Consider the following 13,521-nt stretch of genomic DNA (forward strand, 5'->3'; position numbering starts at 1 on the left):
AATGCTTGGTTTTCATCAGAATTTCCCACACCTTCATTAGGCAGCAGCAGAAATGCATTACTCCTATTTCCACATTCCCAACTGCAAAGGACACTGCATACATTTGCTTTTAAATCGGTTGCTCTAATTACCAGTATCATGTTACTAGACAAATGGCTGGTGAAGGTCAGTACTGTATTGAAATTCCAGCCAGACTTGGGCACAATTATGTCTCTTCTGTCTGAGTAGGGTCTTTAGATCAACTCAGCAAAATAGATCCTGCAACTGGTGCAAATGATTCAATACTTGGGATCAACAACAGACACAGTTCTGGCACGAGTGTCTCCTTCAGAAGAAAGTTTGTTATCTATATCATCGAAGATTTGCTCTTTGATTATTACAACACTGGGATCAACAAGACAAGTCTCTTCTCTCCTGGGTGGCATGGCCTCATATGATTTTGTAGTCCCCAATACCAGGCTTCATATGTGTCAACTACAAGAATGTATAGGAAACTCATAGTGTCAGAAGACTGGAAATTGGGAAGAAAAATTACAATTATTTACTCCTGCCATTCAGTGTCTTTGATGGTGGTGCAAGGAAAGCAACATACTACACCGGATACCATTCCTGAAACATCATTCTCCTTTATCGCCATTACAAACACTTGCAAGGCTGTTTTGCCCACATGGGAGATCTTTCAACTCAAGGCATTTGGTCACTGATGGAGAAGCTCTCATATCAAAATAGTAGAATTGAGAGCAGTTCACTTAGCCTTAAAGTCCTTACTTCCATCAAGTTTGGTGTCGTAAATTCGGATCCATGCAGACAGCACGACCATCAGACACTAACTATATCATCTAGCAGAGTGGAATAAATAAAGGGATTCTTGCAAGGAAAATCCAATAAATATGGCACTGAGTACTTGCAAGGAACATTTCTCTGACAGCAATTCACCTTCCAGGACTAGAGAATTGGAAGGTTGATGAGTTCAGCAGGCATCTCTTAGAACAGTATGAGTGGATGTTTGACACTGCCATTTACAAGATATTTTTCGAGAAGGGGGACTCTGCAAATTAACCAGAGAAAGCACAAAATGCCACCCTCTGTGACCAGGATCCCAGAACGCAAATTCAAGGGCAATATCCTTATGATAGACTGGTCGGGTAAATTTGCCTATGCTGTCCCTTTGCTTCCTCTGCTTTTGAAAGCCTTCGTCGGGGTGATGCAGTGTGAAATGACAATGATACTCATTGTCATGCACTGGCCGAGACAGTACTATCTGGATCTACTTCGAGTGTCACTGCAGGTTATCAATGAGCTACCGCACAAGCTGAATTTGCTCTCCAGGATGTCAAGGAGAATATTGCATATGTTTCCGTTCATTTAACTTGGGCTGTCTGGCTTCTGAGTACCTGCACAGTGGCTTTCTAAATCTTCCTGATGATTGCATGAACATACTGAAAGAAACAAAGAACCCACCCACTTGCTGATCTTATGTTTTCACATGGAAGAGAATCTGCGCATGTTGCCTTCAGAAGCAGGTGGAGCCCAGAATTTATCAAGAGATCAACGGTCTTACCATATCTCCTGTATTTTACAAAATCTGCCCTTCATTTCTCTCCAATTACAGTGCGTTTGACTGCTAACACTGGATATTGGAAGTCCCTTTCAGGCATCCTTTTGCACCATTCCAGTAATTAATAATTTCAATGAACAGCTTAGGAAGGTCGCCTCATAACCTCAGGACCATATTTTCAGTATAGCACTATCTCCGCCCCACTGTACATGCTGCGGCTATTTTTTTAGATGCCACAAAGGCATTCGACTCCCTTGAATGGCCCTATTTGTTTCGCATATTGAAACGCATGGGATTCAGTCCGCTATTTATTAACCAGATACGACTCCTATACACCAAGCCGACGGCACGAGTGAGAGTAAATGGCATGATATCTGACCCATTCGAAATTTCCCGAGGAACTAGACAGGGCTGCCCCCTGTCTCCTTTATTATTCGCCATTGCTATGGAACCACTCGCGGCCAGAATAAGACAACATCATACTGCGAGGGGGATAGGCTTTAGCACACGTAGTTTGTTAATCTCCCTATATGCTGATGATGTCACCCTCTACGTCCTAAACCCGGCTGACAATTTGAACCCTCTGCTGCGGGAGTTTATACACTTTGGAGGCCTCACTTGAGTATCCATAAACTGGTCTAAATCTGTAATATTCCCCCTAACAGATAACACCCCCGAGGTACAATCAGAGTTCCCACTGCGCTGGGAGGCAGAGGAGGTAAAATACCTAGGTATATGGATAAGCCGCAACCTCCAGAGTATTTGATCCTTGAATTGTGGACGAGCTATAAACTGGCTCGAGAGTAAGGTGGCGATCTGGTCGAAGCTACCCCTTTCAATTGCTGGAAAAGTGGCACTGGCGAAATGGTGATCATGCCCAAATTCCTGTATTTGTTTACAAACATCCCGATTCCGCTCACGAAACATTTTTTACTTGCTTAAGCTCTTGCCTTTTATCATTGGTGTGGGCTGGCACTCAAGCTAGAATCTCCTGGGTGTTATTGACCCTACCGCTAAGGCAGGGGGGCCTGGGTGCTCCAGACATGCACCTATACGCCCTATGTGCACAGGGTCAATTCCTGCACTTCTGGTCATACCCGACACCCTATCAACCACATGTGGCGGTTGAGCTCGACTCGGTAGCTCCACTACCTTTGAGTGTGGCTCTCTACCACAGAGCTCCAAGACCCACCACTGATGTAGACTCGGCAAATACGTTACGATGGGCGGTGGCGGGAGTTGCAGAGGCGAGCTCGTCTCCCGCTGCTATACGCACCGGCCATTCTGCTGAAATATAACCCGATGCTCCCCTGCCTGGCAGAAAGTGGAGGTGAGATGTCCTTGGCTGGCACTGCGTTACATACATTCGCTGATATATACCCAGATGGAGTGTTCAAAGATCCACAGTTAGAAGTAGAGGGTTCGGCTGTGTCATTCCGGAACGCATTCAATTATCATAAACTGAAATCATCCTGTCGGGCATTCTGGGAGGGATTTCCGAATGAACCTCCAACACTACTTGCACTCCAAAATATTTTGGCTTGAGCTTCACCGAAAAAACTAGTAACTGGACTATACAATACTATGCAAGACCAAGCCCCGATTGTAATACCAAACTCAATGCAACTTTGGAATAGAGAACTAGACCCACCATTGCGTGAGGATCAATGGTCCTTCTGCTGTAAACAACTGTTGGAACTTTCACCCAACTATAAACTGTGCCTAATACATTTTAAGTTCCTGCATAGATATTATCGCACTCCTGTTAACCTCCACCAAATGGGCTATGGGGACAATGCTAGATGCTGGAGATGTGACATGGATGAGGCTACTTTCTTACATGTGGCTTGGAGTTGCCCCTTACTTACTAATTACTGGACTGAAATGTTCGATGCTATAAATCAAATAGTTGGAAGATCTGATGATCCCTCACCACAACTAGGCCTCCTGGGTTTGATAACTGACACTGTACCTGCCAGACGCAAATTACATGCCCTTTTATTGTTGTATGCCAGGTGCCAGGTGGCGGTCAGATGGGGCCGTAGAGTTCTACCTAAATTCACAGCCTGGGTATCGGATGTAACATACGGACACACACAACTCGGCACATACTGGGAGTTGATGCCAACAGCATCTAGACCCCGTGATATATGGGAACCATTCGTACATTGGGCACGGGCTAGAGTAAATTCCCCTTCAATTACACAAACTGTATCTGAGATTGTAGGACAGAATAGCCCAGGATGGGTGGTTGTGCTACCTCAAATAAATATAAGCGATTGTGACCTTGTAGACTGATCGTTTGTAATAGAAATACAATCTCGCACAGAGCCATACCATGTCTGCTTATTCCATATACTATTTATCCTTTGGAATGCGTGATGTGTAATGCTGCCCACTTCCCATAGTGATCGCATGTAGCTTAATCTGAGATTGGGTGTTCTGGAATGCGTACGATGCATGATATTCATTAGGCCAAAAATTTTAAGTACTGACTACTACCTGTTTTTGTTGTTATGATTCTGAAAATTACGGAATATCTTTTGTATAACTCAGTCATATGTGAATAGCTGTTTATCCAATGTATTTGCTGTCTCTAATGACCATATGCACTGTAATTACCTGAAAATTTCAATAAACAAAGTTAAAAAAAAAAACAGCTCAGGAAGGTCTGCTTTGCTTTAAAAAGAACCTTCCCTCCATGGAACTTAACATTGTTCTCTCCAATTTAATAAGTCCTCCATTTCAGCCCATGCACAATGCTGATTTATACCATGTTTACTGGAAAGTAGCTTTACTCGTGGCTATAATGTCGATCAGAGGAGTGAGCGTCAAGCTCTGTCGATTTAACCATATTTAGTTTTCCACCACACCAAGGTAACCTTAAGAACCCATCCTTCTTTTCTTCCCAAAGTGATATCAGATTTTCATGTCAACCAAACAATTTATTTTCCTTCTTTCTTTTCGGACCATTTCTCGGTGGCACGAAGAGTTTACCATACCATATACATGAAGAGGGCTTTAAAATACTACTTGGACAGAACATAGACATTAGTAAAATAAACACAGCTGTAAAATTTGAAGTGGTTCAAACTATGATGGCTTCATTTGAGCAAACCATAACGAGGTGGATATTATCTGCTTAACTATATGTTACCAGAATGCTAAATGACCTCTTCTGGGTAAGCCTAGAGTGCATTCTGATAGGGGTAAAGTGGTTATCGCAGCCTTATCAGAAATGTTCTCATTCCAGATAACTGCAAATCAGCAACCTAGAGGTCTGTCCAAACTTTAACCAAAATGTACTGCATTAACTCTACCTCCAGGACTGATACCATGGTGGGCCATACTTCCTTGCACAGCTTACTTGAAATTTAATTCCTTTCCTGCCCGGGGCTGTGCTTTTAGTAGCTTCCTATTCTGTTGATCTGATAGAGACTACTAGCTGCAGATTCCTTAACGTAGAATTATCCCCAGGCGTGAGACTGGATCCGGAACATTTTTTGCCACAGCATCTCCGCGCTCCGGGGGCGGTAACACACGACCCCGCCCTGACGTCATCCGTGAACGTGACGTCAGCGAGGACACATAAGCCCCACCCCAGCGCGCTGACGTCAGTTTCCTTCTTTTCCGCGTGCAACGCGGATCCGGAGTGTGTTCCCTTGACCTGTTTTCAGGCCTCTTTTAATGTGTTTGCGTTGGGAACTATGTGCAATGCCTTCGGGTTTCAAAGCGTGTACTTCTTGTACGAGTCAGATTTCGGCGACGGACCCCCACTCTATTTGTATGTGGTGTCTGGGCGAGCACTATGAATATACGGACTGCGCTGTTGTCAGCATCTCAAGCCGAAGTCCCGGCGGGAGCACCGGATGAAATTGCTTTCGGCCGTTTATCCAGATCGGTCTCCTCACAGCGTCCGTTCCCTATCTCGGAGAGGTCCAGGAGTCGCCGATTCTGGCTGCGATATCGTCTTTCACCCCACGGGTGTCGCTTGCCCGCCGGTAAGTCCTGCAGCTTGTTGCGAGGCCCTGTCCTCGTTCTGCAGAGGGCGCGGGTTCCTCTTTGGACGTGCGCCCTCGCCCGTCGCCCCCCTACCCGCCGTTTCCTGGCCTTGGGGCGACAAGGGCCCAAAGGAAGGCCTATGCTACAGCTCTGCAGGCTTCTTTGGGTCCCCCTCCTCATCCTGAGACATCCGCGGTTCCCTCGCCTTGCTCTGGGCCTTCCGCGTACTCGCCGACGGATTCGCCCACGGCGAGTTCGGCTTCAGGTTTTGGAGGTGTGGTGTCATCGAGGTGCGGCCCTATGGGGTTCCCCTCTTCGACCCATGGTGCCCCTGCCTCACCGCAAAGCCCTGCGGGGTTCCCTGTGGTATCACAGGAGGTCGCCGGGACTCTGGGCTTATCCCCCAGTCCCCCTCAGTCCTCTGGGCAGGCGGCTGTCTTGCCAGGAGCCGAGCCAACGCCTCTCCGGCACCGACGCCTTTGCTCCCAGGCCCTGGCGGCTCCGTGGGTGGAGGCTGGGACCCAGAGCGCCTCCCCGGGTCCCTCTTGGTCCTCTGTGCAGGCGGCTGCCTCGACGGAGGCTGAGCCTGCGCCTTTTCGGTGCCGTTCATTGGCCACTTCGGCGTCGTCGCGGCGCCTTTCTCTTGTGAGGCACGTGGTGGTGGAGTCCGACTCGGCAGCCATGGTGGACACTTAGGCGCAGATCGAGGTCGCGTTGGTGCCCATTGCGGACTCCCCGGCACCGTCCCAACGTTAGATCGTCGTCTCTTCTCCGGAGGTTCCTTCCTTTCCGGAGGAATGTCATCTCCTTGTCTCCTCTTCACCGGAGACTGGACGCCGCGTTTTTGCCTTTTCACCGGCAGCTTCCAGGGCGGGTTCCACGCCGTCTCCGTGTCCAGAGCCCCCGGATTCGCTCTTCCGCACCTCGCAGTTGGTTGCCCCGCAGGCTATTCTGCCTTCTCCGGAGGCCCCCAGCCCCCTCACTCGTCCATGGGTCGCCCATCCTTTAGGGGCTGGCCGTTTCTTCCTTCGGCAGGGCACGGGGATGGGTGGCTTAGTTTGCAGCCGTTGCCCACGGAAGAGTTGCTCTCGCCCCCACAATGCCCTATGGAGGCGAGTGTGGCCTTTGTCCGGGCCATTTCCACAGCCAACGGCATTTTACAAATGGGCAACCCGGTCGCTCCATTCCCAACGGCCCACTTGTTGGAGGTTCTCCCGGGCTCTGGTGGAGGGGAGCCGCTTCTTCCATTTGAAGCTTCGCTCCACATCTCTCTTCTGGGGGCGTCCTGCTACGGGGGATCTGGTGCCTCAGCCGCTCCTCCACCGCCTCCACCCTGCCCCGCACAATCCAGTCTGTCTTGTTTCCCACCCTTCTGCCCAGGGCCCTGTCCTGCAGACTGCTTTTCCTTCCTTGCCTTCAGTGTTGCTCCCTCCGTCACAGGAGGCCCGGTGGTTGGACTATTGGGTGCATAAAAATTTTGCGTCCACTAGTGGTGCGCTGCGTGCGCTCAACACACTTTGTGTGTTGGCCAGGGCTACCTCCGGCCTATGGGATTCCGCGGAGTCCCTCTGTCTCGCATCTCCCACGAAGGTGTCCGCGCTGATCTGCGGCACCATGTGCTGGATGGTCGGGAGTTAGCTGTCTTTATTCTCCGTTCGGCCTTGGATGTTTCTGATTCTCTTGGTGAGTTCTGTGGCCCTCCACCGCCATGCTTGGTTGCGGGATAGCGTCTTTCCGGAAAATATTCGGGAGCGTCTTTCACCTGCCTTTTGATAGGGTTCTTTTATTTAACATCCACGCGGACTCTGCCCTTTAATGCCTCCTTGCGGTGCTCCGTCCTCCTCCCCTTCCGTAAGCTCCGGCTTGTCGGACCTCAGGTGTCTGATGGGAGGCGTTTATCCCATCTTTCTCTCTGGGCCTCGTGTTTCGGTTGGCCTGTCTTTTTGCTGTGTGTGGCTTGGAATGCCTTCAGGGTCCTTCAGTCGGCTCCTCTGTACTTTTGGCTGCTGGTACAGCCCTTCAGCTGATTGGTAAGCCGCCTGCAGGGATATCCACAGGTCTTTTATGTTCTTGATCTCTGCTGCGGGTTTCCCTAAGAGGTGTTCCCCTGTTTTGTTTTGGGGCGTGTCATACCCTAGGTGGGGTACTTGTTGGCTATTTTATAGCTCTGTCCTAAGCTGGGTGGGTGTGGATACCTTCTCGGGTTCCTCACGTTTTCTGGCGTCACTATATACCGATTGGTGCGGTCCCTCTTTTATTTCCGCCTGAGCGCAGCTTGCGCTGCTCCAGGTTAGGTCCTGCTCAGTAGCCGATGGTGTTTCTATCCTTCTTCTACAGGCCTTGCCTGTCGTATATTTTGCCCTTTGTTCCTGCGGAATATCCGCTTCTGTGCTTTCTGTCTTCCCTCTTCAGCCTCTGGATCGCCAGACCAACTCTTGTCATGCTGTCTATGGCGTCGTGTCGTGGTGTTTCCACCTTGTTGTCCGATGTTTCGGCCTGGTCCTCTGTCTTGTGTCCCAGGGGGGCTGGGACATTTTCTGGTGTTCTCCTGGGTTCTGTTTGACAGATTTGGGTCTGTGTTACATGTTCTTTCTTCTCAGGAGCCGCTCTTCTGGGCACACTACTTCGTAGTACTTACTAGCTGCCTGCTGCGCATGTCTGGTTGTTATGGTCCACCTCCATGGGCCTCAGCGTGTACCCGTGTGCTCCTGTCCCTTGTTCTGCTGGAGCTTTGCGCGACTGTGTCTTCCTTCTCACAAATGCGCTTCTCGCCGTTTCTGCCTTGTCCCCTGCCTAGGGGCTGCTGCCCGTTCAGCTGTCCCCTTTGCTGGGTGTGTTCTCCTGAGGCGGGCTCTGCCGCCATTTCCACCTCTTCTCTTTGGGTCTTGCGGGTGGTTCTTTTCTTCCTTGGTACTCTTTTGGTGCCGTCTGTCCCTCTGGGTTTTCTGGCTAGTGCCCTTTGCCCCTCGGGTAGGCTTGTGGTATCTTGGCCTTTCCTTCTCCTTGTTCTTGTTTACTTCTGCTTAGTGGGGACTGGGCCGTCCTTCCTGTCCCAATGACATATCCCCTGTTGGGGCCCTGTGTTCTTCCAAGCTGGTGAGTTTTCTCTCGCAGACCCTCCTCCCCTCTGAGTATGGCTAGGGTATCTATTCTACTTTAAGGAATCTGCGGCTAGTAGTCTCTATCAGATGTATAAGTTACTTATCTTCGGTAACGATCTATCTGGTAGAGACGATTCTAGCCACAGATTCATTCACGGCCCGCCCTTCCTCCCCGTTCTGTGAGGATCTTCAGCTTGGTCTTCTGCACTCGCCGCCCTCCGGGTGGTTTTGTCTTCTGCGAATGCCCTCTTTCACTTCCTCCCTGGCGGGATGCTTTGTTCTGTTTATTTGTTTCACTCCTTCCTTTCTGGTAATTGGATGGTAGCTTCAAGTGTATTTCTGCACCCCTACACCCTGCTTATTCCAGTGTGGTGCCTACTCATAATCTTCTTCCTTTTTCTTAGCTTTGGGTTTCTGACTTCTCTGCAGTCCTCTGAGTTGGCGTCTCTTGGCTGTGTCTCAGCCCATAGCTCTTTACAAGGATACAACCCTCCTTGATGTGTTTTCTTGGGGTAATTTGTCGTTACTCATCTGTTTCGGACTTGTTGCCCTTTCACTGTTATAGATTGTGGTTACAGACTTTCTGTCATCTGCTATGACATTTTTCACATGATTTTTCTGCCTCCAGGGAGGATATCGCCTTCACTTGCAAGGTTGCTTCTCGCAGCGGTGCTCTGCTCTTTCCCTTCTATGCCTTTCAAAATGGTGCTGCTCCTCATCTTTCGTTTCTCTCCTTTCTGTTTATCTGCTTTTTTGCAGACTGTTCCCATATTTTCACAGCTTTGTTTTTGATGGCTCCGCGTTGTGTCACGGAAAAGTCCCCTGAAGAAAACTGACATCTGCGCGCCATGTGGGGCTTATGTGACCTCGCTGACGTCACGTCTGCGGACGACGTCAGGGCGGGGTCATGTGGTACCGCCCCGCCCCGGCGCGTGGAAATGCTGTGGTAAAAAGTTTTACGGATCCAGTGTCACGCCTGGGAATAATTCTACGTTAAGGAATCTGCAGCTAGAATTGTCTCCACCAGTTACATCGTTACCGATGGTAAGTAACTTGTACTTAACGGGTATCAGAGAGAATCCCATAATAGTGAAAGATGATATGATGGTTATTTTCTCGGAATCTGCAAACCTCCCTCCTCCCTCCATGTGATTTCCAATTGAGCAGAAGTAAAGTCTGCAGAGGATGATCCTTTCACTGTATTTCTTCCAACATGCATTCCCTCACAGACCCTGCACTTCACAGAAGTTAGGCCTGCTACCTTGGAATTTCTTAAAGGTGCAGTTTGAAATTAGCACTAGGTTTCCTCAACCTATTAGAGGCTCCATTTGGCCTTTACTTCCAGTTTTTAAAATATGGATAATTTTGTTTTCATTCAATTACATGTAAGTAAAAATAGCTGTTCTCTAACTTTTACTTGCACAGTACTGCAAACAGCGAAATATGACATTTTCGTTTCCTGAAACACGGTTGATACATATTTGATTTTTTCTTAGGGTACTCCAGGATGTCCAGGGCTCTACTTGCCACAGGCCGTCCGATTGCCTTCTCGTGCAGCTGGCCAGCATATCGCGGAGGACTCCCACCTAAGGTATGTCTAAGGAATATTGTTGCTTCTATTGACATTAATGGGAGGTCTAAGACATCTTGTTTGGTGAAAGAGACGTGCAGTCACAGGAAAGGCAGAAATGAAGTAGAGACAAATTAAAATGAGGGCAACATTGGATCTTACCAAAAGAGAACTGCATGGTACGCCACGCAGTTTGGCTAACATCCTAGCCTTGAAAACTTTGGAAGGTTTACCAACATCGAATCTGAACTAGAAGGAAAGGCCTACTGGTGTTTGTACCATTCAGTTTAACTGGCATCCCAACACTGCAGTGACAGCAGGTATACTAACTTGGACAATTACTCAGGCAGCACCAGTCTGCATCCACTCACCAAGGGAGATTGCCTGGCTAAGGTCTATAAATCGTTCATTGAACTGTAGCAAGTCAATTGGATGTAACAGCATATGTAACACTGACATCGGCACGTGATGTGTACATTTCCAATTGCTTTGCATCACGGCAAAATATTAACAGTAATGCCCTGCCCAAATGCAGTGAAATAATAACAAAGGGGCCTATTAGCATGGCGGACGGACCTGCGTCCGTCTGCCACCCCCGAGGTGGAGGGACCGTCCGCAGGGGCAACGGCGGTCCCTCCAGTGCAATTAGGATGTGACCGCCACCCTGGCCGTCACATGCTGTATCTTTAACCTTGCGTCGGGTGCTGCTTGAAGCAGCACCCGCCGCAAGGTTAAAAATGCATGTTTCACATTTACATGCACAAAGCGGCAGGCACCGTGCGGTGCCTGCCGCTTTGTGCATGTAAATGCTGGGGGGTACCATAGGTACCCCCATGTGCACCCCCGACACCCTGGGGGCCCGCAACGGGCCCCAAATACCAAAGACCACATGCTTTTCCACGGCGGAAAACCCGACGTGGAAAAGCATGTTTCCCCATGCATCGTAATATGGCTGGCGGTGTCTGATAGACACCGCCACCATATTAGAGCTTTTCCGCCGCGGGACCGCGGCGGAAAAGCGGCGGACGGTCCCCCCGTCCGCAGATGACCCCCCTGCCATCCTAATCTGGCGGGGGGGTCTTTTCTCTCACCACCGCGGTGAATCTGCATCCTCCGGGCCGGCGGTGGCTTCTGCCGGCCCGGAGGATGCGGATTCACCGCAATCCTAATCGGGCCCTAAGTATGAATAATATGCAATTCCCAATTCATATTATACCTGATATTAGCAACAACCTTGGTTTCCATTCACTAGCAGGTGATGAAGTTAACTACATCGTAAACATATCTCTTTTTTTGTGAGAATTCAGAGAAAATACCTATAAAGCCAGAAAGCATAGCATGGATAAAATGGAAATGGAACTGAGATTCCTATCATGGGATCTTTGCTGATATCCAAGAACCCCAAATATCTTGGCCTCTGTAGGGTCCTGAACAATTTTTACAAAAGAAATCTCTCTTCTTAAATCTGTTTTATTTTACCCTGTAAATGAACTCTGCCTAACTTCAAGCATTTTATTTTAATTTTACAATTTCACTAAAGAGTTTTAAACAGAAAATCTCCAAATCACCTCTGAACCTACTCTAGCAGAGTCCGTGGCCAAGATGGCAAATGAGTGAAATGTCTTTCCCAGTCTCTCTGTCCCCGTGCTTCTATAGCCTCATACAGCACCCTTCCTGGCGTTTTTTTCTCACCTCCCTCGACCTCTGAGACCGAATATTACCTGGATCTGCCCGTTCCTGTAGACGGACCACCCAGCCCAGTTCAGGGGCGAACAGCGTGCCTGGTGGTGCTGAGGTGGCTGCCCGAGGTGGCTGATAGGAAGCGGCCCGATGGCATTCTGTGGGGCCTCCTGTCGCCTGTGCTGCGACTGCGTGGCCCTTGCTACTACCGCAGATGAGGTGAACTGGTGTGGCCTGCAGTGGTGTTCTGGCGTTGTGAGGGCGGCTGCAACTGGATGGCCCATGAGTGAACATAGTTTGAGAGGCCCAGTGGGCCTGAGCACTGCTTTGTAGCCTGGGCAAGGGCCATTGCACTTCTGAGTTCCCCCTGCTCCTTTTCTCCTGGATCGTAAACGCGGAGAGCCCCAGTGGGATAGAGGAGGAGGAAGCCGGAAGCTCTCTAGTGTTGCAGGGCTGTACTAGGCGGCCGCATGGTGGCACCGATTTGTGCTTGGGCCTGGCGGCCTGTCTCGGCCCTTTCCGGGCACCGGCCAACGTGGACTCCAGGGCGGCATCTGCCTTACAACTGTGGCCCTGAAAATCTTGACGGGCCCACTGCTATCAGGCACAGACCCATGGCGGCTAGCTTTGTGTCACTTAAACCTCCCCCACCCCCATATACAGTGACTCCTGCTGGGCATTTTGAAGCAAACTGACGTTTTGGGGGCCCCCTCTTTCTTGAGTACCTTCAAGACGCTTTTGGGGGCATTCCCCTTTGGGGCTTGCAGGTGTCCCCCCACAACACTGGGTCTTCACAGATTCCCATTTGCCTCTATAGCTGCAGGCCTACTCCTGGGCCTGGGCCTTGCCGGCTGACTTAAGGGAGATTTGTTTAGACTGTAGTCTGGCAAGTCTGCTTCCCCTGCCTAGCGACTCCTCATCTCCAGAGCACCGGATCCTGTCCTTGGAAGGTTTGATTACCTGTGACACCTCTGCAGCCCCCTCGAAGCCGGCAACATTTCCTACAGGAAGCTGTGATCTTTGCTGGGACTTTTAGTCTGTCGCCCACCTGGAAGTCTGTTGATACGCTGTGCGCCCTTCTGATTTCATAACGATGGCTTTTGGGTTGTGAAGGAGCTCCCCCATTAAGATTCTGCGTCGGGCGGTCCCCGACCTTGGCAGTTTTCCAACCGCTTACCTTCTGTGGGCTACCTTGTTGCCGGAGGGTCCCTGCGGCTCACCCACCTGTTTCTGCCCTTGATATGTAAGGGGATATCTCTTGACTACTGCACTCAAAGAGGTCAGTATATGCCATATCCTCTGCCAGGACAAAGAAGGATTGCTCCCTTAAGGGCATGCTAACGAGGCCCACTGGGAGTGACATGGAAGACAAGACATCTACGCTCGCTAAGAATCCTCATGCCGAGTCAGATGACCCAGATGGCCCAGTGACAAAATCATTTCTAGAAGCTCTTTTTGCCTCACTTTGTGATGACTTACAAATAGTCAAAAGAGATCTCTTGGCTGATCTTCGTTAAGGTCGCAGTGACCTGGGGGAGGTCGTTGACTCGTCCCGTGATGAAGTAGAATGGCTCCAACAAGAAGTTCTCAGGTTAAAAGACCTACACCTC

General features: G+C 49.7%; 1 protein-coding gene across 1 annotated transcript in view; it reads left to right on the top strand.

Annotated features, from left to right (window-relative positions):
* Nucleotides 1–13,521, top strand: part of NAGA (alpha-N-acetylgalactosaminidase) — a 738,125-nt gene that overhangs the window by 468,768 nt on the left and 255,836 nt on the right. Inside the window, exon 5 of the mRNA XM_078640564.1 lies at nucleotides 10,158–10,252. Coding sequence (XP_078496690.1) covers nucleotides 10,158–10,252 — 95 coding nt within the window. The remainder of the gene's footprint in view (nucleotides 1–10,157; nucleotides 10,253–13,521) is intronic.

The sequence above is a fragment of the Lissotriton helveticus genome, chromosome 1_1 (genome assembly GCF_964261635.1).
Source record: "Lissotriton helveticus chromosome 1_1, aLisHel1.1, whole genome shotgun sequence".
Classification (NCBI taxonomy): domain Eukaryota; kingdom Metazoa; phylum Chordata; class Amphibia; order Caudata; family Salamandridae; genus Lissotriton; species Lissotriton helveticus.